Consider the following 21,980-nt stretch of genomic DNA (forward strand, 5'->3'; position numbering starts at 1 on the left):
AGAGATGGCATCAAACTGCAATAAGATCTGGGCTTTGTCACTGATAACAGCTTATAGAAAATGTGCATGACCACAAAGAACCACAGACTTGCTCCAAGGCTTCCTATGATAAATCCCAAAGTCATTTCGTTCTCTTACCCTCTCCTGAACCTCCAGATCAGCACTCTGCACAAACTGAGGCAGGCGCTCAATCATCAGCTGTGTAATTTCCTGAGCTGCTTCCTTTTCCCCAGCCTGCTCCTTCTGCTGCAGGATGGACGCATAGAGCTTCACCATGTTCTGCACGTAAACAGCCTGGATGTGTCCTGGCAGGGTTGTAACTTTGGGCCTCAACATTGCTTCCAGGGTTTGGTTTGCTTCCTCAAGGTGTCTGTAAGGACCGAGTACACAGATGAAAGGTAAGCAAAAATAAAATCCAGCAGGCAGTGCTTAATACACAAAGGAATATAGAACACAGCACTTTGTTTTAACAGCTCTCATGCTCTTACTCAAAATTATCTGCTCACAACTAAATAGAAGATGCACAAAAAAGTTACTGGACTATTACACACTGAAAGCTCAAGTTGTTTCTAAGTAAAAATGTGATCACACTGGAAAAGAAGAGTATATTCTCTTACTTCTTCATCTGCAGTTTTCTTTGTACAACTTTTTTTTTTTTTTTTTAAAGAAAATGAAGATCTCAGCTGTACCAGCATTCCCCCAATATCACACCTACAGTGTGAATTTAAATTGGAGCCAGTGTTCAGAGTGACAATTAGAAGGAGACACCAAACCAGCTGGTAAGAGCAGACTACAGTCAGACTACAGTCCCACACCTGTCCAATCTAACAGAATAAAAGCTGGGTAACAGCTGTATCTACACAAGCAAGAGACAAAAACACCTATTGAAGCTAAAAAACTATTCATTACAAGAGCACTAAAAACTGTGCTACAGCGGGCACTGAAAAATTTTGAGAAAAAAGATGACAACTTTTAATTTCCAGGAAGATGGGGCTCCACAAACACCTTTTAACACAGGCAAAACAGGGAGGAGAGAAAGAACTAATTCAAACATGGTGATTGCACATGTTCCCTGTAATATAAATGGGGGTAGACCTTAAAGATTAAGGAGTTCCTTCAACATCCTAAGATCTAACAGCTTATACCTACAGTATCAGAAGGATCCAAAGCTGTTGGACAGTGCCCAGAGGAGGGACACGGAGCTGGGGAAGGCTCTGAGGAGCAGCTGAGGGCACTTGGCTCGTTCAGCTGGAGCAGAGGAGACTGAGGGGAGGCTCCTCGGGGGCTGCAGCTCCTCCCGAGGGGAGGCGGAGGGGCAGGGGCTGAGCTCTGCTCTGGGACAGGGACAGGAGCCCAGGAAGGGCTGGAGCTGTGCCAGGGCTTGGGATGGAGCTCAGGGCAAGGTTCTTTCCCCCGAGGCTGCTGGCGCTGCCCAGGCTCCCCAGGGAATGGGCTCGGCCCCAAGGCTGCCAGAGCTCCAGGAGCGTTTGGCCAGCGCTCTCAGGGATGCTCAGGGTGGGCTTGTTGGGGGCTCTGGGCAGGGCCAGGGGTTAAACTCAATGATCGGGGTCCTTTCTGACTGAGAATATTCTGGGATTCTGTGATTCACAACTATGACTTCTTGCATGAGTGGGCAAGGCTGGAGAGACAAGAAAAATGACCAGATAGTTAAAAATGTCTTGGCTAGAAAGAGCTGAGGAATCAATAGCATGAGAGAAGAAGAGAAAAACAATCACTCTGGTGGCATTAAGGTACATACTCTGAACCATCCTTCTCTTAAAAACACATTTCAGTGACCAAAAGCTTTGCCCACAAGCTGGCCCTCACAGCACACCGGGCTCTGTTTGCACTTACTCAGAGAACTCCCCGCAGATCCAGGCAGCAGCATAGAGCACCTCACAGATGCCGTTCCTCTGGGTGTTGCTGGCGATGAGGTGGGCGTTGTCCAGCAGCATGGCCATCTGGGACACCGCAAACTTCCGGATGGCTTTCACTCTGATGGCCACATCCAACATCTGGGCTGCGATCAGGTGCCCGTGCCTCGTGCCCTCCAGCCGGGTCAGCTCCACCAGGATGCTTATGTACCTATGGGAAGGGATGGGTGGCTATCAGAGGGCAGTCCTACACTACCTTTGTGAAGAGCTCCAAGCTGGCAGCTGGAAGCACTGACCATTCAAAGTTTGTGATGTATTGATAATTGGACTGGCTGCAGATGTCTATGATTTTGGTCAGCAGCTCATCTCTGTACGTCGTCCCTTCGGCTTTATCCACGTGAATCATCAGTTTCTTCACAATCTCCATCAAGTTCTTCTTGGAGACCTGTTAAAGAGGTGGGTTCAACCAGTTTCCCACACAACCAACTCCTTCCAGTTCCAGTAAGCAGCTGCTGGCTCTTTGCTGGACCCATATCATGTTAACAAGAAACCAGAACCACCTCTGTGACCCCAATCCAAAAACAAACCTGTTTAATACTGTTCAATGTTTTTGTTAAAAAAGAGCCAACACAAGTCACAAGGTGTTTAAGAAATGACTGGATGAGGCACTTAGTGCCATGGCCTGGCTGACAAGTGGTGTTCAAGGTCATAGGCTGGATTTGATGACCTCCAAGGCTTTTTCCAATCCAGCTGATTCTGTGATGACCTTGCTGTGGGAGAGCTGAGGATCAGAATTACTATCAGCAATACACAAATCCAAAAGAAAGTGAATCTTCTATTGCCAGATTAGAAACCTTAAGAGTTTAAATAATTTTTACTTATAAAGGAAACAAATTTAGAAGTAATTCACATCCAGTGGAATGGATTTCAAAATGAGTGATTTCTAACAGGGCCTGAACTGAGAAACTCCATCCAGTCTGAATGAGAACTTTTAAAGCCCTCATGCTGGGCCAGGTATTTTACTTGTCCTGAGGGCCAGAAAAGATATGGGAGCTGTTATCAAAACTCTGCTGTGGAGTGGGCAAAGAGAAAGTTGCAGGTTTTCCAAAACATCACCTGCCTAAAGAGTCAGAGGGGCTGCAGAGGAAATAAATGTAGGAACATACCATGCCATAGAGGAGATCTAAAGCTCTGAGTCGGATGGACTCATCTTTGTCATCCAAACATTGGAGAATGAGATCCTTGTGAGACTGAACTGACTTTGGGTGTGTTTTCAGGATTTTGGACATAGCTAACAGTCCCAGGTACTTCACTGTGAAAGACAAAATAAAACTTCTTTCCAAATATAGAAATACTGTTTTGTGCTGAGCATGAAATCTTAAAGCTGGTTTCAACAGAAGCACCTGGTATTGAAACCCTTAAACTAAAATCCATGATGAAGAAAAGCATTTTTGAGAATGGTGAATCACAGACTATGGTCTTTAATTTCATAATCCCATAGACAAACAAGTAATTACATATATAACCCTCATCAGGGTCTTATGCACCTCAAGTTCTAGCATTGATTTAAAAATATGTATTTAATAAACAGAAATGCTGGGGTTTTAGAACAGGCATCCTGAGGTGAACACAGCTTTAAAAGCAGAAGATTGGTGTGTAGCAGTCCTGCTCTCAAGGGGAAAAATTCAGATGGCAGGAAAAAGAGCTGCACAAAAGAAAAATTTCCCAGTATTCTTTGCAGTCACTAAAGTAAGTCAACACTCTTGCATTTTACACTTATGCTCACTCTGCTGAAAACAGCTGTCACTGCTTTCCAAGCAGCCAATCTATAAAAAGGGAAATCCCAGAGCATGGAAATAACTGTTTTAGATTTACAAGACCATAAACAGCAGTAATAATTATTGTCATTTGTTTTTAAAAATATTATTGTAAAGAAGTGCTCACCATCAAAAATTATTTCCATATTAAAGACCCCAGCAAATGTTTACAGCACACCAGGCACTACAACCCCTCTGAGGCTGCTGCAGCATCTCCCCAGTGCTTGGAGGCCAACAGCTCCATGAAGACAAGTACCATACTTACAGTTCTGGTCAGAATCTTCTATCAATATCCTCAACTTCTGCACACAAAGCTGGAAAAAAGACCACACCATGTTTATCACAGGTCTTAATTAAAGTAAGTCTTCATCAAGTTTACTCAATACACAAGGAAGTATCTGACCAAGACCTGAGGTGTCCAGGTGAGAGGGTTTTGTTACATTAACAGACTTCCAAACAAAAGTAACTTCTGTATGATCATACTGATAACAGGAGATGAATTTTTGAGTTGGAAAAGCTCTCAAACTCTGCATTTTAGAGTAAATTAAGAAGGAGAATTTATACAGGAAATGCTTCAGTCTGCAGGATTGCACAGTGAGAGCACTTCAGGGAGCTACTGCTGTAACTTCTGGCAGAGGAACACAATCCCATTTTCCCCAGCCCTTGGGATCCCAAAGCAGAGCAGAACAATCCCCAAACGCAAGGTCCCACCTGGATGCTGGCGCTGTGGTTGGGCATCCCCGAGGACAGAGAAATCAGAACTGAAACAGAAGCACAAATTCCACTCAGTATTTTTGTGCTGGAAGTGACTGCAACATCAACACCCGACAGCCTGCACCTAGCTCAGCTCTCAGGGAAAGGTGCTGGATTATTGTTTGTCTGTTTGCCTGGACTTTTGGGGGTCTGGAAGGAGGAGAGAAGGTTGTGACATGAACTTATAGTTTCATATACCAAAACAGTAATAATAAAGAGGCCAGGAAAAAAAGTGTAAAGGTGGAAACAGCTGCAACAGCCAGGTCAAAGCTGCTTTTCTTTGCTCTCACTGAAGTTTATTTCACTGACATCAAGCAGCAGTCAAGGCTGTTAATGTCAGCAGCTACTGTACACCTGAATTTTTAATTAATGTGCACTTTCCTAATGCAATGGGATGCAGCAATGGATCCTGGAGTTTAATGTGATTAGATTGAAGCTTTGATCAAGCCAGCCATTGTTGACTATATGGGACACTTAAAAGCTCTGGCAGCACACAGCCCCACTGTAAAAAAAGCTGGGCTTTACCCTGGTAACTGCTGCTGGCACAGCACAGCCAAGCCAAACCCAGCAGGTGCCACGTGCTGCCCTCTGTCCCTGCAGGGAAGCTCTGCTGGACACTGTCACCTCCAGAGCTGGCAGGTGCCAGGTGCTCCTCTTGTGTCTCAGGGCTTGTTTGCTGGCTCTGAGTCTGACATCACCATCCCCGAGGAGTCCTGGGTGGTGAATTCTCCCCCTACCCACAGGATGAACCCACTGGATCCCAGTGAAGGCCACTCTCACCCACAATCAGAATATTCTCTGTGTTATTTTCCCTCCCATCACAACACCTCATTTCCCTGAAGGGATGAAGGAATACACAGTGAGTGACAGATCTCTCTTCCCTCTCTGAACTGACCCAGCTCAGCAAGTTCTGCACATTATCCAAAGTACCCACAGGAGACAGACAGACCAACTGTGAATGTCAAGAACCCTCTGCTCCACACTCTGATAGGAAAAGTGCCAAGCCTGAGCTGCAATACTGTGTTATCCCTTTTTGCCTTTGTTTTCTCTAACACTCCAATTATGGAGTTCATATCTCTTCCCCAGAAACTGAAACTGCCAATCAGTAACTTCAATTGCCTCCTGTAAGGAACTACACCCCATTTTAAAACTGCAAAGTTGCAAAAGTTAAAAAAAAAAAAAAAAGTCTGATCCATCATCACATAAGAAAACTTGGCAAAGAGACATCGCTCTTGTTTTAATTCTATTGCTGCTGGTATATTTTGTAGTTGTAGCAACATTTAGGATCTGGCATATAAATAATCTCATTGTCTGTACTTAGTTTCAGCCTTCAGCAAACACAACACAGCTGTAGTGATTGTTCCTCACCCACTGACAACAAAGGATTTCAGCCCCACAGTAACAAAATTTGCCAGGAGACTTATTGCATTATAAAATACATTAAAAGTTAAAGAAAAAGGGTTTACAGATGGTGTTAGTTGATGACAAAGTTCATCACATTTTTTTTCTAGGTTCCAAGTTTCAGTTCTCACCTGCTATTACTGTGTTCACACATTCATATAAGAGAGACATGGCTGAGGTGCTGAAACAGAAATCAAGTATATTAAATAAGGAATAAACCAGCACATTTTGAAGAGTTGTCAGCACTATCTTGGAGCTAGTTAGCACCTTGAACTTCACAAGACATTGTCAATATTCTGCTCTATATCCCTTCAAACAGATGAAATGATTCTCACTTAAAAATGGCTGGGGGGGAGGAATTTTTAAACAAATGTTTAAAAACCCAAAAATCTTCCTGGAAAAGCAGCAAGTAAGGGCACTGTGACACAAGGAATATGGAAGGAAGTGGTTACTCAAACTCTAGCACCAGTCACAAAATACTGAAGCAATCTTGTCCAAGAATCAAATTAAATCCTCTGCCCAAGGTCAAAAATTCATGACAAGGCAGATAAAGAAGCTCAAATCTCTCTCCAATTACGTGAGTCACACCCCAGCAGCAGAGGCTTGGGATGCAGGAACACACTTCCCACCCCTGGAAGACAGCAACCCATTTCCAGTGTCTGATTTCCCCCAAAACTCAAATTCAGTCAAGGCTGCTTGTGCCAGCCAGTGAATACAGAGACTGCAATTCTGAGGATTGCAGAAGTCCTTACAAAGCCTGATCTGTACGAAAGGGAAACAGGAACCTGCCAATCCCCAAAGGAGCAGGCTCCAAGTGCAGGGTACACAGGGAAGGAGCACAGCTCCAGAGGCAGCAGCACAGCGATGCCCTGAGGGTCAGCATGGGATGCTTAGAGCCAAGACCAACAATTCTGCTCCTTGGGCACTTGGTGGAACAGCTCAGGGTGCTGTGACTCATTATGAGGACCAAAATGACTGAAAGGAAACCAAGCCAAAGAGGATTCAGCCTTCACAGGTCAGAATTACTGATGTGAGAGTTGGGGAGAGGAGGTAGGATTGTCCATCTTCCTTTTTCTGGTGGGTTCTATCTATTTGTTACTGCTGACAACTCCCTGGAGGTACCTGGATACTGGTCTGCTCTGAGCCTGCCTTAAAGCAATGTGAGGATGGACAGAAATCACCTGGCTAGAGCTGGTCTCAAGGCTACACAGATATCTGTTTAAAATCTTGCTCTGTCACAAGAAAAGAAACAAACTTTTTCACTCAACAGCTCCTGCATAAGATCACACTTCCTCTTCATAACTGGGAGAATCTATGTATTCCCTCCAAGGCATCTATTTCCTGATTTCAGTTCAGAATTAGAACCACTACAGTGCCACAAGCCAGCATTAACAAGGGACAAGGAAATAACTTCAACTTTATTTAATCTACATTTAGAACATATATATTATAAGAACCTCTTTCAAAACACATCTGAGCTGCCAAATGCATGACAAAGGGCTTTAATATATTCCCTGTCACGTTGCTTTGGTGGGTAAGGCACTTCGAAAAGTCAAGAATCTAATGTGTGAGGTGAACAGGAGAAGCAAATACACAGCTGAGCCTTTTTTAAGCCAGAGTTTTTATACATTCTCCACAGTCATCTCTGGCTTGAAATGCAGTGAAAGGAAAGCAAATTGCTCCAATTTTCATGCATCCTTTGGAGGAATTAATGCTGACAGTCAGACACCCAGAGACTTTCCTTTAAGGTATTTTACCTCACTCAGGTTTTTCAGAAAAAACCCTGATGTAAGATTATCTTTTGATACTTGAAGCCAATATACCAAAAGTCAAGGAAAAGCTTTAAAATGCATCCTCATCCCAGCTATTAACCCACCCACCAGGTCCTTTCCCAGTCCTGACTGAGCAAGGCAGAATCTGTCACACATACCTGTGGATGAGGTTGGTCAGGGGCTCAATCAATTTCTTTCCCAGTCTTGGTTCTAATGGAGTAAGAGCACCAAACTATTCAAAAAGAAAAGTGAGTTAATAGCTGCTTTTCAGCAGCTTCAAAACATTATGTAAATTACAGCTCACTGTATTTAAACCAAGATATATTAACATATTTTTCTCTTTGGTTACATTCACAAACATTAGAAGATATTCCTGGATTCTTTTTACTCAGACTGAATGGTAACTATGCCTCCCAGCAAGAAATCCATTTTCACACCCAAGGTAATTTAATGAGAACCCAGCCCTGTATACAAAAAGCAGAATACTTGCCAGTTTTATAATTTTAATGAGAACCCAATTATTGGTTGATGACGTCATCAACTTGAAGAAGAGCGGAGCAAGGGAAAGGTAATTTTTGGGATTGCGTCGAGCCAGCTCACAAATAACATTTACTGCAGCAGACTGCACACCTGGGGAAAAGAAGTGGGAGAAGCACAAATCCCATCAATGCCTTCATTGCAATTGAAGTTTCTGGTGCAGAACCCCCACAGCAAAAGCACCTGAAGCTTCAAACCTGTGTGTTCAATGCTTTGGCCTCACTCCCAACCCTGAGGCAGTAAAGTAAATATGGGAATGCAAAAGCAAACTGAGAAAGGGTTTTATTTAATTCTGGCTATTTTCTAATATAGCAGCAAGCCAGATATCTGCTTTGGGTCCAGCATGACAAAAAACAGCAGGCTGTCACATCCCTGCCCTAGGCTGTGGAAAGGTGATTGTGGGACACAGACAACACAATAATCATCCACCAGAAAGTTTCCAATCACTCTTGACTTCTCTGATACGTATTACTTAAAAATGTTTAAATACAAACCAAAAATAACAATTCCTTAACTGATCTGACTGGACACATTCACTCCCTTCTCATTGCTCAGCCTCTTACATGGGTTGTTGTCAGTTTGGAATGTTTTAGTCTAGACAGGCTGGGTGTCCTAGCAGAGAGCAATCCTTCTCTCCACAAAGCATTACGGGCAATTTCTTCCTCTCTCTGCAGGTGAGGGATTTTGCTTTCTTTAATAACATTGTCCCTGGAAGATGAATATTACATGCCCACAATAAAATAGTCCAGGAAATGCAATTAAATTTCTCCCTGTAATTGCAGATACAAATCAAGTGGAGATCAGATAAACATCGTACACAGAATTCCTAAAACAAGTGTTTTGGTGCAGTGAGGGAACACCAGCACCTCCTGAAGACTGAGCAAAAATATGAATACGATAGAGAACAATTGCAGATTTCCTGTGCTGCTGCTGACCTACACTGACACAGTACTGAGGGGCCCAAAGAGCAGTCTGGACTCAAATAAAAAATACACTAAAGACTGTTAAATCATTTTAAGTGTGTTTACTGCAAGTCAATAGCTGCAGCTTGCTAAAAAAGCACAAGAAATAAAAACAGAACCCCAAACCCTGAAATCAACTGAAATATTTTCAGTAACCAAGTTCAGTAAGCAACAAATCAGGAAATTTTAAGCTGCTTTGTCCATTAAGGTTTAACCCACTGATACATTTTCAGTAGCTTTGGGTTTGAAGAAATGGATATTTTAAAGAACATATTTTTAATTTGGCAACACCTGTCAAAACACCTCTCCTATGCTCACCTACCCTGAAAGAGGTGAGTCAGTGCCCAAAAGATGACAGCATTTTTCATGTATTCTTTTCTCCACAAGCTCTACAAGCACATGGGCCTCCATGTGTGGAAGCAGAAGGAATTCACTAAAATCCACTCACCAGGATCTGGATCTTCAAGTTTCTCTTTAAGGCGAGGAAATGCAGGACGGAGGGACTCTGGGTACTTCAAAAAAACTTTGTACATGATTAACACTGCCTTCTTCCTGATGTAAGGCTTTGTGTGAGACATCTGTTAATGAAACAACTGCAGTCAGGCTCTGAGCACATCTGTGTTTCCAGAGCTCCTATGCTCACACTCCTGTCACTGAAATTCTTCCTGGGAGACTCAACTGCTTTTTGAGAACTCAGCTTATGCAACAAATACTGTTGTTCATCACCAAAACTAATGAATATATTTCAAACTAATCCTCTTGATCTAAACTAAGGTCTTTAAAAGCTCCCCATAACCCCCACAATAATTAATCAGCAGTTTTCACATGTATCTGTTCAAAATTTAAGATATTTACCAGATTTGAACAACTTAATATTCTATAAAGTTATTTCAACCTTATCAACTCACCAATGTCATGATGTCATTTGCCAAGTCCCTGGCAAGATCTGGAGTAACAAAACAGGACAAGCCAGTCAGTGCAACTCCAGTATCATACTGGTTAGGGCTACTCAGATCCTAAAAAAAGAGAAACACGCTCAAAAACTTAAGATCACACAGGATGTCAAGAAACAACTTCCACAGACTAAATTTATTTATTCAACATAAATGAAGCAGAGCTTCTGCTTCATGGGAATATTTATATATCAACTACTAACACCTGCTAAAGTACAGCCAGCCTGGGGTTTAATAATGGGCAAAAGAAACCATAATTAAACAAGAGATGGATGACTGCAACATAAAAGCAATCAGAGAGATTGCACCTTGGGTGTTTTGGGAAATAGTTTTTAAACACTCATTACAGGATCACAAACATATTTAAAGTCCTAAAAAACTGGTATTAAACACTAACCCTGCTAAGTCAAATTCCATGTGCCATCAACTCCACTGGGAACAAGCACTCTTGGTGAGCGGTGTACCACCTTAATCTAGTGGAGAAATGAGATTATTCTTCTCCCAAGCTGCTGGCAGCACAACTTCCAGTCCACAAAGAGAGGACAAGTTATGTGTGTGGAACACATTCATTGGTCAAGTTTCCTTGGACCTATTGGTAGTCAGTATCCTACCCAGCTCTCCATCTTTCAGGTCTTTCTAAGCTTAAATCACTTAACCATATCTCTGAGTATGTTCAAGTACAGACTATAAATTGTGTATCAGGAAACACAAACATGGAGAAGCTGCACAGAGCATTCCCACATGGCCTGCTGAATTAAGAGTCCAAATTCACGTGGACACTGAAGCTGCTTCAGGAGAGCTAAACATAGTCAGGCCTTTGGGGTTCTGTGCCATTTGCATCTCATTTAAAAACCTGCTGCAGCTGGTGGGAAATTAGAGTCTACTGTAAGAATAATGCTATCTACTTCTTAAGGAGCAAAAAACTGCAATTCATCCTGGCTTTAATGTATTTTGAGAACTCATAAATCCTTCAAATCTCAAGTGGCTGGATCAATGAAATATGAAAAGCCATAAAGAAAGATGCTTTTAAGTAAACACTTGGGCACAAGGTGGAAGTAGCCAGCGACTGAAATTCAGTAAAATAAAGTGTCCATAATAAAGACAATAGATATTCACATTCAGCACAGAATAGTTCAAAAGGTACAGGGAAAAACACTAGTTCTTTAAGCAAGATATTGGATAATATCCCACTGCTCTTTTTAAAGCAAGGAAAACACATTTTAGTTCCTCATATGGTAAAAATGTAGGCACATCTTGTACTGGATCAGTCAAATTTTAAAGCAGTGATACTTAAAAAATCAAACTTAAGAACTTTAAAAAAAAATCTGTAACTTCAAGAATGGGAGAACTATGCTACAAACCAGTAACTCTAAGTGATCAAGCTCTATGAAAATGAATACACATGTGGGTACATGAATACAGAACAAAACTTTCAATACAGTCTTCACCATTTTTAAACCCAGTTCTACCAGAGAAGTCAAAGTCTGATCTGGAATTACAGACAGAAAGAGCCCTCACAAGTAGAAATGCTGTGGAGCCACATCACTCCTGAGCCACTGCTCATTTTACTTCAGGAATAGGGACATTTTTCCTGCCTGCTACTTTCTTATAAGCACTGCCTAGAGACCAGCAAAGTTATTTCTGTCACCATTCTCTGTGCTAAACAAACATAGGGCTGGTATGAGACAGCACAGGGAAGGCTGTGCACAGCTCCTGAGTGTTTCATTAATCCCTCAGTTTGTGGAATGACAGGAGACTGCAAATCAAGAACTCTACTTAAATACTTCAATATTCCTAATGGAGAAATACTTGGTACAAATGTGAAACTAGAAGTAGGGAGAGAGTGCAAGAAAAAAATGAAGAACTGAACATTTACCTTTCGGATCTGATTAGTTGTCAACATAATGACATCAGTCCCTTCATGAAAGCACTGGGAGGCAGCCAGGTAACCAATGCGCTGGGAAAAGGCAAGGAGGAAAACAAGGTTTGTATTTAAAGTCAATTTAGACAATGTTTAGGTGGAAAACAACTGGTGGCTTGCTAAGCAATATTAAAAAGATGAACAAGTAGGTTTGTATAACAGAAGAGACATAAGAGGGTCCTCTAGAAAAGGGGTTTTATATCAAGAAAGAATAAATCCAGACTAGTAATATTCTACTGATAATTTATCTGTCTTAGGGGTAATAAAACCACCTTAACCTTCTCTGTATGTTCAGTGACCACAAAGCTGCAGAAATAAGGTAGGATTGTCTACTACATTAATTTTGTCTATGTTGGCTTCTGAGTTTCAGGTACAAAGCCCCATTTGGAAATCATTCCTTAGGAAGTAACATTCCACGCGTTTGGTGAAAAAGGTCTGCAACAGCACATGAAACAAATCTTTCAAGAAAAATTATAAAACCATAACAAAATAAAAAATGCCTGGTACTAGGAATCTCAGGTGGTTTTAACAAAAATACCTAGGCTTTTCACAAGAGGTATCTGACAGCTTGGCCAGGACAGCTGCATTTACAGAGAACTCACCTTGAATGTAAACTTGGAAGCACTCATAACTTCAATAATGTTGAAAGCAGCCCAACTGATGTCATAGCCCAGCATCTGTAACTGTGAGCAGAGAAGCCAAGATAAATTTCTGAAATAAGAGACTCAAGAAAATAGGTCAAAACACCCCCCAAAATTGAAGATACAACAGGAGTCTGAAAATGATACTGTAAGATATCACAGGTTTATGAGCAATATTATACCACACCACTCACAGTAAGTGAAAGATATCAAGTTTTAAACAGTTATTAGCTCCAGGTTGTCCAGAGCAGCTGTGGCTACCCCTAGATCCCTGGAAGTGTCCAAGGCCAGGCTGGATGGGGCTTGGAGTGGCCTGGGATAGTGGCACTCCCACCCATGGCAGGAGGTGGCAGTGGATGAGCTTTAAGGTCTCTTCAAATCCAAATCATTCTGTGATTCTATGATATGCAGTTATATAAGCATTGGTGTGAAGGGTTTTCTTTCTGATTTTTTTTAATAAAAACCATAACAGAACCACAAAAAAATTACCATTATTTCTGTCTTCTCCTTGTCAACAAAGGACTAAGCAAAGAGAAACAAACACAGTTTCAAGTGCTCATGTCACTATAACATAAGAACCAATCCAGTTAACTGTTTAACTTTTATCTTGTTTGTTTTAAATGAGATTCCCTTCCTGACCCATCACAATAAAATCCAATTGTACCAAACAGAGCAGGAATGTGCAGCCTCTGATGTCAGAGCTGGGGAAGTGTTGTCCTCACAGCCTGCACTTAGAGCGGTCTAGGGAGAGCAGACACCCAGACTCGAGGCTGGCTCCAAATCAGCAGGAAAGAACAAAATCCAGCTGCAATTCCATGGGATCCCAGCATGGCACTTACATAGGTCAGTTTGCAGACTGCATTTGCCTTCACTGCGATGTTGTCCTGCTTCAGCTCCTGCTTGATCTCATCGATGCATTGTGAGATGTATTTTGCCTGAGGAAAACAAACAAAAATTTGAGCTGCTTTACAGTTTCTCACATTTCCAGCATGTTGGTGGGGAGAAGCAGCAGAACTCCACCTTTGCAAACACCAATCTCACACACACACACTACTTAATAAGCACTTAATGCTGACAAAATTACTTGTTAAAAAGAACCACCACAATTCCATTACAAAACCAAAAGTATGGAATGTTTCTTTGATGGTTGTCCCTTCTGCCTCTCCCTCACAATTACACCATTCACTCCAACGCTCTAGATTCAAAAATCTGCAAACATGAAGTTGTTCAATGGAGACTGAGTAGGCAGAGGTCTGAACAAAACCAGAGTTCACCACTGCTAGAAAGCTCACTGCCCCCAGAGGGATGTCAGAGAACACCCGCCCATTACACCACAAGAAGAAACTGTCAAACCCTGGTAACAGCCCACAAATTAAAGGTGACTGATGAAAACATGCTGAGCTACCCCACTTTTGGATATGCTGCCAATGATGACACTGTGGGTGTGCACCCACACCACTTCCCGTGCCTGCAGGGGCACAGCACAAGGCTTGGATGGGACACAGGTGCTTCAAGGATCCCCCCAGCCATGGAAAGTCATGAACCCCCTCGCTGGTTCTAAACTAACATGAGCTCTCCCTTTTGCCATTTACACATTTTGATAAATAATAGTTATTTGTATGAATTTCTCAGCAACTCAAAGAGCCAAATGTCACAATGTTTACATTTAAATATTGGTGCTTCACATCTTTCCAAGCAATCACATCTGTGCTTGTGGGAAGGATGTGGCAAACATGTGATTTAAAATTATCTGTACAGATTTTAATTTATAAGCAGAATTTGCTCAGCCAAAGATTCTTCCAGTTCACAATTAATTATTATTTAAGTACTGAAGGCATCTGCTACAGGAATCATGAAAATTTAAATGCAAAGAAATAATCTCTCTTTTCAAAGCCATGTATGCACCAGGGTATTTCACATTTTTAACTGCCAGAGGAACCAGGTCAGAACCTGATTACCTAATCCCTGCCTGAATACCATCACCTTCCTCCAAAATTATATTTTCATCATAGAAATCTACTGGCCTGACTTTAATCAACATTTTTTTTCCCCTTTACACTAATTTTTGTGTATTAATACAACCATTTTTTAGTCTTTTCAAATGTCCTGGAGTAACACTCACTATTCAAGTCACAAAAGTTTGCTACTAGAATCAGTAGGTGGAGAATGGATGGAAAGAACCCCTGGAGAGGACTTGGGCTGCTGGTGGGTGAGAGGCTCAACCTGCCCCGGCCACGGGCACTGACCCCAGGAACCCCCCTGTGCTGGGCTGAGCCCCCAGCGTGGGCAGCAGGGGAGGGGGGATTCTGCCCCTGTGCCCCTGTGCTCAGGTGAGACCCCACCTGCAGAGCTGCCCCAGCCCTGGGGAACAACATCAGGAGGACATGGAGCTGCTGGAGCCAGTCCAGAGGAGGCCACGGAGCTGCTCCAAGGGCTGGAGCCCCTCTGCTCTGGAGCCAGGCTGGGAGAGCTGGGGGTGTTTAGCATACAAATGAAAGAACTTGAAGAATTTTAAGATATTCCTAAATGCCTGTGTTTGGGATAGAAATACTATCCTTACAGTGGGAATTCTCATGTTAAGGGAGGGCACTGTAAACACCAAACAACCCTATCCTGTACACAGATCCCTTCTGTTCTCCTGGATGCAGGGGAATGGATTGCATCTGCCATAACTGGAGATGGCATAACCCCCAAACACTTAACAAGATAGTGACCAGGTGACTTTATCCAGAAGCAGATTTGGGAATCTAAACCCTTCACCCGAGAGTGATTCAAGTCCTGAAGTTTAAATTCTCAAGTTTATACTTGAGTATAAACTAAATAAACCTTCCGAGGGTAGAAAATAAATACTTCATCAAAGATGCTGAAAGAGTGACTTACACAACATGCAACTGATCCACAAATATATTGTACTTAGCCTTGAATATTTTATGCCCACAGAAGAGCACGCTGGAACAGTGTCACAGAATCCTTCAGTGTGTATCTTGTTGCCACATCCTGGGCAAAGAGGCCAGAGATGGTTCTCAAGGCAGAAAAAAACTGACACACAGATTCTCAGTGTTCACATCCATAAGCAAGAGCCTCACTTATCTCCCTCCCACTGCACCTATCCCCAAACTATTCAAACATTAGATTAAGCTTCCTGGCAACCTCTTCGGAGTTGAGCATAACCCACTGTGTGAGCAGGAGGGGAGAAAAGATGGAGTACAGTTCCCTGTACTGTTCAATAGTGCCCAGCCCAGCACAGCTGAACACAGGCTCCAAAGTCACCAGCCCAAACATCCCACAGGCAAATCCCTGCCTACCAGTTAGTCCAGCTTCTGGAAAAACATATTACAGAACTCAGAATCAGATCTGCAACTGAAAATAAAAGGGATTAGAGACAGCAGAAAGAAGTCCTTCCAAAACAGCTGCACTTCAAATCCCAAAACACTCCAAGGAATGACAGGCACTATATATAGAAAGCTTTACAGGATCAGCAGGTATTAACTTTTTGTTAATCCTGTGGAGCGGCACCACCATGAATGAGCAATATGAGGAAAACGGATCTATTCAGTCTTCCTCTGCAATCTGAAAGCCAAGCACCACACCCAGCTGGATCCGCTGCCACATTTCACACCCACAGACCTGGGAGGGAACCCGGAGGCGGGAGCGGATCCTTAGCAAGGCTCTGGCTCGGGGAACGCTGCTGACCTGGGCACGCACAGGACCTGCAGGTCCTGCACCAAAGCACTTCCCAGTGAGCGATACCCACAGCCCCCACTGAGCTGCTCCCTGAGGGTCACACCAGACAGCAAAAGGGAGAACAACCACTTGATACAATGAAAAGAATTGTAGTCACTCTGTGAGGCCTAAACATTTGGAAGAAAAAAAAAAACCAAACCACATTTACATACTGACACAGCAAAAAATCTGGATACCTTGCCCAATCATGTTTTTGCATGAATCCTTCGAATATAGGAATTTCCTAGTGTGGTAATTAAAAATAAATATTTCCCAGGATATAACTAGCTCAGTTTTTCCTTAAATGCTATTGAGATCCCATGAATCACAGAATCATTAAGGTTGGAAAAGCCCTCTAGGATCAACAAGTTCAACAGTTGCTAATCCAACACTGCCATGTTCATCATTAAAACATGTCCCCAAATGCCACATCCACATGTTTTCTTGAACACTTCCAGGGATGGTGACTCCACCACTGCTCTGGGCAGCCCTTCCAATGCCTGGCCACCTTTTCTATAAAGCAATTTTTACCAATATCCAATCTAAACCTTCTCAGGCACAACTTAAAGTCATTTCCTCCTGTCCTGTCCATCCCCTGGGAGCAGAGCCCGACCCAAACCTGGCTGTCCCCGCCTGTCAGGGAATTGTGCAGAGCCAGAAGGTCCCCCCTGAGCCTCCTCTTCTCCAGGCTGAGCCCCCCACAGCTCCCTCAGCTCCTCCTGGGGCTCCAGACCCTTCCCCAGCTCCCTATCACACTTGTGCTCTAGTCCCTGCTCCGGACACACTCCAGCCCCTCGATGTCTTTCTTATCATGAGGGGCTCAAACCTGACACCAGAATTCAGGATGGGGCCTCAGCAGTGCCCAGAGTTCACTTATGTTCCCAGTATTCATTACAATATCAATATATTTCTTAGCTATTAATTCCTTACTAATTCTGTGACAGTATAATTTGCAGTTTTGTGCTGATGGCTCACACATTCTGGCCAGTTGACTGAGGAGCATTTCTAAGCTCCAACATTTCCAGATGTGTGGACACAGCCAGTCAGATGGCCCTGAGGGAGGCAGCAATGCTCGGGCAGGGTGGTGAGGACAGACAGATCCATGAGGCACAGGAACCCCGCAGGAGGAAGGGTGGGAGCAGGGGCAGAGCTCCCTGCCAGCAGCAGAGCTGAAGACTCAGAGCAGCAGGCAACGGGCTGAGGCTCTCTTTTATTCCTGCTAGGCTGCCAAGTGGGAAAGGAGTCTTCTCTGCCAAGGTGGAAAAGGCTCCTTAATGAAATGCTACAGCAACCACTCTGGTAATTGTTCTGTCTCCCAAGGAGCATTACAGGAACACACCCGGAGGAGAACAGCTAGAACCCAAGCCTGCAGATGTGAGCAGTGAGTACTCAACAAAGCTGTGAGAACAGCACAGTCACAACTGCATTTCTCAAAGTATGTCACCAACGAGATGCTGGAATATTTTATATCCATTAACAAAATATACAAGCTGGTTTTTTAAACAAGCCCAAATTCCTCAAGAATTCCAAGATCACACCTAGAAAATATGTGCATTTAAATGAATGTGAGTGGTTAAAATAAGAAAGAAGGCATCATGAATCAGAGACACAGTCCCTTTGAAATGGAAGGGGGAAGGGGAGAGTGGGTCATGGTATAAAGCCAAAAAAGTCATTTTATACAATTTTTAATTTCCCAGACATGTTTTTTGACTTAACTTTGAAAAACACTAAAGCTTTATTGCAAGCCAAGACAGAACTTGGGGTTTGCTTACAATTCCAGAGATGCTCACAAAAGACTTATCTTTCTCAAGCCAGCAGTATGCAAAGTTAAAAAAAAAAAAAAAAAAAAAAAATCACTAATCTGTACAACAATTACATTCCTAAGAAATGTGATTCTCCATGCTGTACTTTTTTTTATTACCTGCCAGGAGTACACTAATGATTGGGATGGAGATAATTGCAGAACCTTTATATTAAATTTCATCATGTAACTACTCATTTCCAGTAGTCTTTAAGAAGCTATATTTTCATCTCAGCCATAAACCACCTTCTAAATCCAAGAGAAGGCAAACTCACATTCCTACCACTTTGGGTTGCAGCCCAGCAAACCAAATGCACTTGATTTGAGATTCAAACCTGCCACTGCAACACCCAGAAGAAAGAGCAAAATATCAGTGAACATTAGTTCCTATTTCTCTTGCACTTCCAGGGTTAAATACAGTGTTTTAAGGAAAAAATTATTAACAGCAAATGCCACAAGGAGCAAGATATTTTCTGATATGTTCGAAATTACACCATGGTAAAACAAATGTTTGGAATACTCAGAACATAAAAATAAATAAGCACAAAATGTAACATTTCTTGTGTTTTAAGCACTATAGGATTTATCAATTTTTGGTAGGACTTTGAGACAAAGGATGAACTCCAAACTTGGTGAGATCACGCTGAGCACAAGCACATGATGGTCTCACATGAGAGGAAGATGGCCACTGCTGCAACTTCATAACATGACCATGATGCTCAACACCAAAGGCAGTCACACCAGACACCTTATAGAGCTGAAGGAACTTCCAGATCTGTTCGTGCTTCAGGCAGCAGATCCCATTCCCAGCACAGCACAGATCAGCTGCCAGCTCCTGACTCGGAAAGAAGGCCAGTAAGAAATATTTATGACTTGCCAGGCTTCTCTCAAACCCCTAAAAGCAGCTCTTGAGGTCAAACACCACTGAACCAGTCAGCGAGCACCTCTAGTGTCTGCAGTACCTGGACACCTCGTACCATGACAGTAGTGAATGAATCAACTGAAGTAACAAACAAGGGCATTAAAGAGCAAAATGTGCTGCTTTCTACTGACTTGGACACAGCATTAGAGATCAACATATTACACAATAATTTCCATAAAAATACTATATTATTTAACTACTGTAGAAAAAGCTATTTGAGATAAATAACAGGATCTTTTGTTAAAGCTACTCCATGGCTGGATAGAAAGAATTACAAGGCATGTGCTCCCACACATGCTCCTCACAAGTAACTTCACCAAAACCATGGCAAAGCAGCTGAGCACAGAACAGAGGATGAGCAGTGAGTGGGAAGCTGCACAATGTTCATCCTGACGGGTTTGCAGCAGCCCAAGTCCAGCAGTGCAGAGGGCACTCAAGCTGCAACAAAGGGCTCGGCAAACCAACTTGGCATTTTCATAAAGCCAAGCTTATCTTTCATTCAACTGTTAATAAATAGCATTGCTGTACATGTTGTAACATGCCTTAGCTTTGTCCTTGCTACCCAGCTTTCCAGGGATTTACTGGCTCATCCTGAGGTAGGCTTAAGATCCCAGCCCAATGTACTGTTCTGAGTGACAACAACAGAGGCACGAGGTTCTGCTGGTTCATTTGCAGCAGACTTCTAGATTATTTATTAGAAACACAATGCATTACCCACTGGCCCCTTGTACGGTACAAGCACAGTGAGATCACAAGACTCCTTGAGCAAACAACAGAGGAAGGAATGCAAGAAGTCAGTTTACAGTTTTTTCTTTTGTTAATGTTTGCTGAAGTTACACACACCAACTGAAATCTGGCATGATGCATGCACACATCCATCCTAAAGTGACTCATAAGCCAATTAAAACCTTTGAACCTTATTCAAAAATTCAGAGAAATGCTATCTATGCAAGTACTGTGCACCAATTTCAGAGCAGATCCCCAACCCCAGACCAGCCACTACAGCCCCTAAAGGCACCACACAAAAACAGAGGATCTTCTGAACAGGTCTGTAACACAAAGATTGGGTTTCAGGAAAGAAACAGCTGCAGAGTTTGCTTGTCCAAAGTGACTCCAAGCACCCACAGCATCCCTGGAAGCACTGGGGTGTTCTGGCAATCTCCCACGGACAGCTCCTCTTCAGTGATTTACCCAAATACAGTTTAGGATTTCACACTGAAATGCCCACAGAAGGGCACTGATGCAGGAAGCTGGAGCTACATGAGCCATCCTGGCCCCCTCCCAGGTGGGCAAGGCCAAGATCACTGCTGGCACCTTGGGAATCAGGAAAGTAGCAATCAGCAAGCCCCAAGCACTGGTAAATCAGTAAGCAGGCAGCAGCAGCAAGGGTCTAGAGATGTCCCTTAATTATCTCCAGTCTGATCAGTCCCTTAACATAAGCACATCTTCAGTCTGATCACAGTATTTGTTAATTTAATTGCGCAGCAATTAAACAATCCTCAGGGGTCTGTGCTGTCTAAACCATATCCAAGCAGACAACTTTTAAGCCTGGAGAAATGTGTCAGATAAAAGTGCTCATCCTTGCAAATACAAGATGTACCCAAAGTTTTATTTTTACATTACTATGCAAAAAGCTATGCAAGTGTTTTTACAGTAGGTTTTTCAACTTGCTTGTTCCAGACATCTCTGTGCAGTTTCTGGCTCTGATAAAGGCAGGCTTCATTGAAGCACGTGCTTTGCTGGATGCATAGGAAACAGTCACTTCCTCCTAAGGAACTAAAGTAGCTATTGTTGCTGAGACTCAGATGACTGAAGTAGTTCAGGGAGAAACCAAAAAAAGATGCTTAATGACGTATTAATACCAAATAAAAATGTAACACTGAAAATACTACAAAGCTCTAACACTGATTCATGCACAGCTGTGAGTACTTTGCAGTTATGGAAAGGTAAGGAGGACAATGAAGAAAAAGATGGTTCATGGCCATTCCTGACTTCTTAAATTCAGCACAAATATTTGTGTAATTAAAGTAAGTTTGCTCACCTCCTCCCTGCTGTACAATCACACCACTCATACTAAACAAACATCCACTCTCCAAGCTGAAGCTGATTAACAGTGATCCACTTGGGACAATATATTTTATACAGCTTTGCCATAAAGATTGAACCAACCATAAGAAAGTTTCAACATTCCCACATCAACACCTCCCTCTATTTATACACCTTTCAACACGGGAATTTCTCAGCAGAAGTTGTCAGGTTTGAACATCTAGGTCATCATGGAAATAATAATAATAAAAACGAAACAGCTAATACAAAAACCAGCACTCAGCTATGGAGTTTACAAACTGACTGCTCAGCCTGCTGGGCAGTGACTGATGGGGAGCTGGTAGGAATCAAACATTCCTAATACCCAGTTACACTCAGGATTCAACAGGGCTCACTTATTTCAGTAACTTAGAACACTTGTTTCTTATTTCAAAAACCCACTCACCTACCTTTCTGAGCTACTAACACTACCACCAACAATGTTCTTTTCTGCAGCTTTTACCCTATTCAAATATTTTTATGCTTCCTGAAAACTGGATTTTAGCAGACTCCCCCTTAGATTATGAAGCATTTCAATTTCTCAGCATGAATGATCAGCAGTTTTTAATAACCTAATGAACACAAATGCTTCCTTGTAACTGGTCCTGTGACTCAGTTCTTTCTGGTGCCTGTCATGTAATGCTGCCCTTCATATGGCACCACGAATGGGACATACTCCCAAGAACACTTCCAAGTGAAAAACCTAAAGGTGCTGTCTGTACACAAATGTAAAGGTGCTGTCTGTACACAAATGTAATCACTAACCCACACTGTGGAGGAAGAGGTTTTTGTCACTTTCATAGACATTGATGGCAAGA

At 42.6% G+C, this 21,980-nt stretch overlaps 1 protein-coding gene across 1 annotated transcript in view; it reads right to left on the reverse strand.

Annotated features, from left to right (window-relative positions):
* Positions 1–21,980, reverse strand: part of AP3D1 (adaptor related protein complex 3 subunit delta 1) — a 43,616-nt gene that overhangs the window by 16,103 nt on the left and 5,533 nt on the right. Inside the window, exons 2-15 of the mRNA XM_023942887.2 lie at positions 13,471–13,566; positions 12,593–12,673; positions 11,946–12,026; positions 10,025–10,132; positions 9,565–9,694; positions 8,108–8,247; positions 7,776–7,849; positions 5,977–6,026; positions 4,403–4,452; positions 3,957–4,005; positions 3,041–3,186; positions 2,171–2,319; positions 1,855–2,085; positions 139–370 (exon numbers count right to left, since the gene is read on the reverse strand). Of these exons, the coding sequence (XP_023798655.1) occupies positions 139–370; positions 1,855–2,085; positions 2,171–2,319; positions 3,041–3,186; positions 3,957–4,005; positions 4,403–4,452; positions 5,977–6,026; positions 7,776–7,849; positions 8,108–8,247; positions 9,565–9,694; positions 10,025–10,132; positions 11,946–12,026; positions 12,593–12,673; positions 13,471–13,566 (1,617 nt within the window). The remainder of the gene's footprint in view (positions 1–138; positions 371–1,854; positions 2,086–2,170; positions 2,320–3,040; positions 3,187–3,956; positions 4,006–4,402; positions 4,453–5,976; positions 6,027–7,775; positions 7,850–8,107; positions 8,248–9,564; positions 9,695–10,024; positions 10,133–11,945; positions 12,027–12,592; positions 12,674–13,470; positions 13,567–21,980) is intronic.

The sequence above is a fragment of the Cyanistes caeruleus genome, chromosome 25, assembly GCF_971803275.1.
Source record: "Cyanistes caeruleus chromosome 25, bCyaCae1.hap1.1, whole genome shotgun sequence".
NCBI classification, from domain to species: Eukaryota; Metazoa; Chordata; class Aves; order Passeriformes; family Paridae; genus Cyanistes; species Cyanistes caeruleus.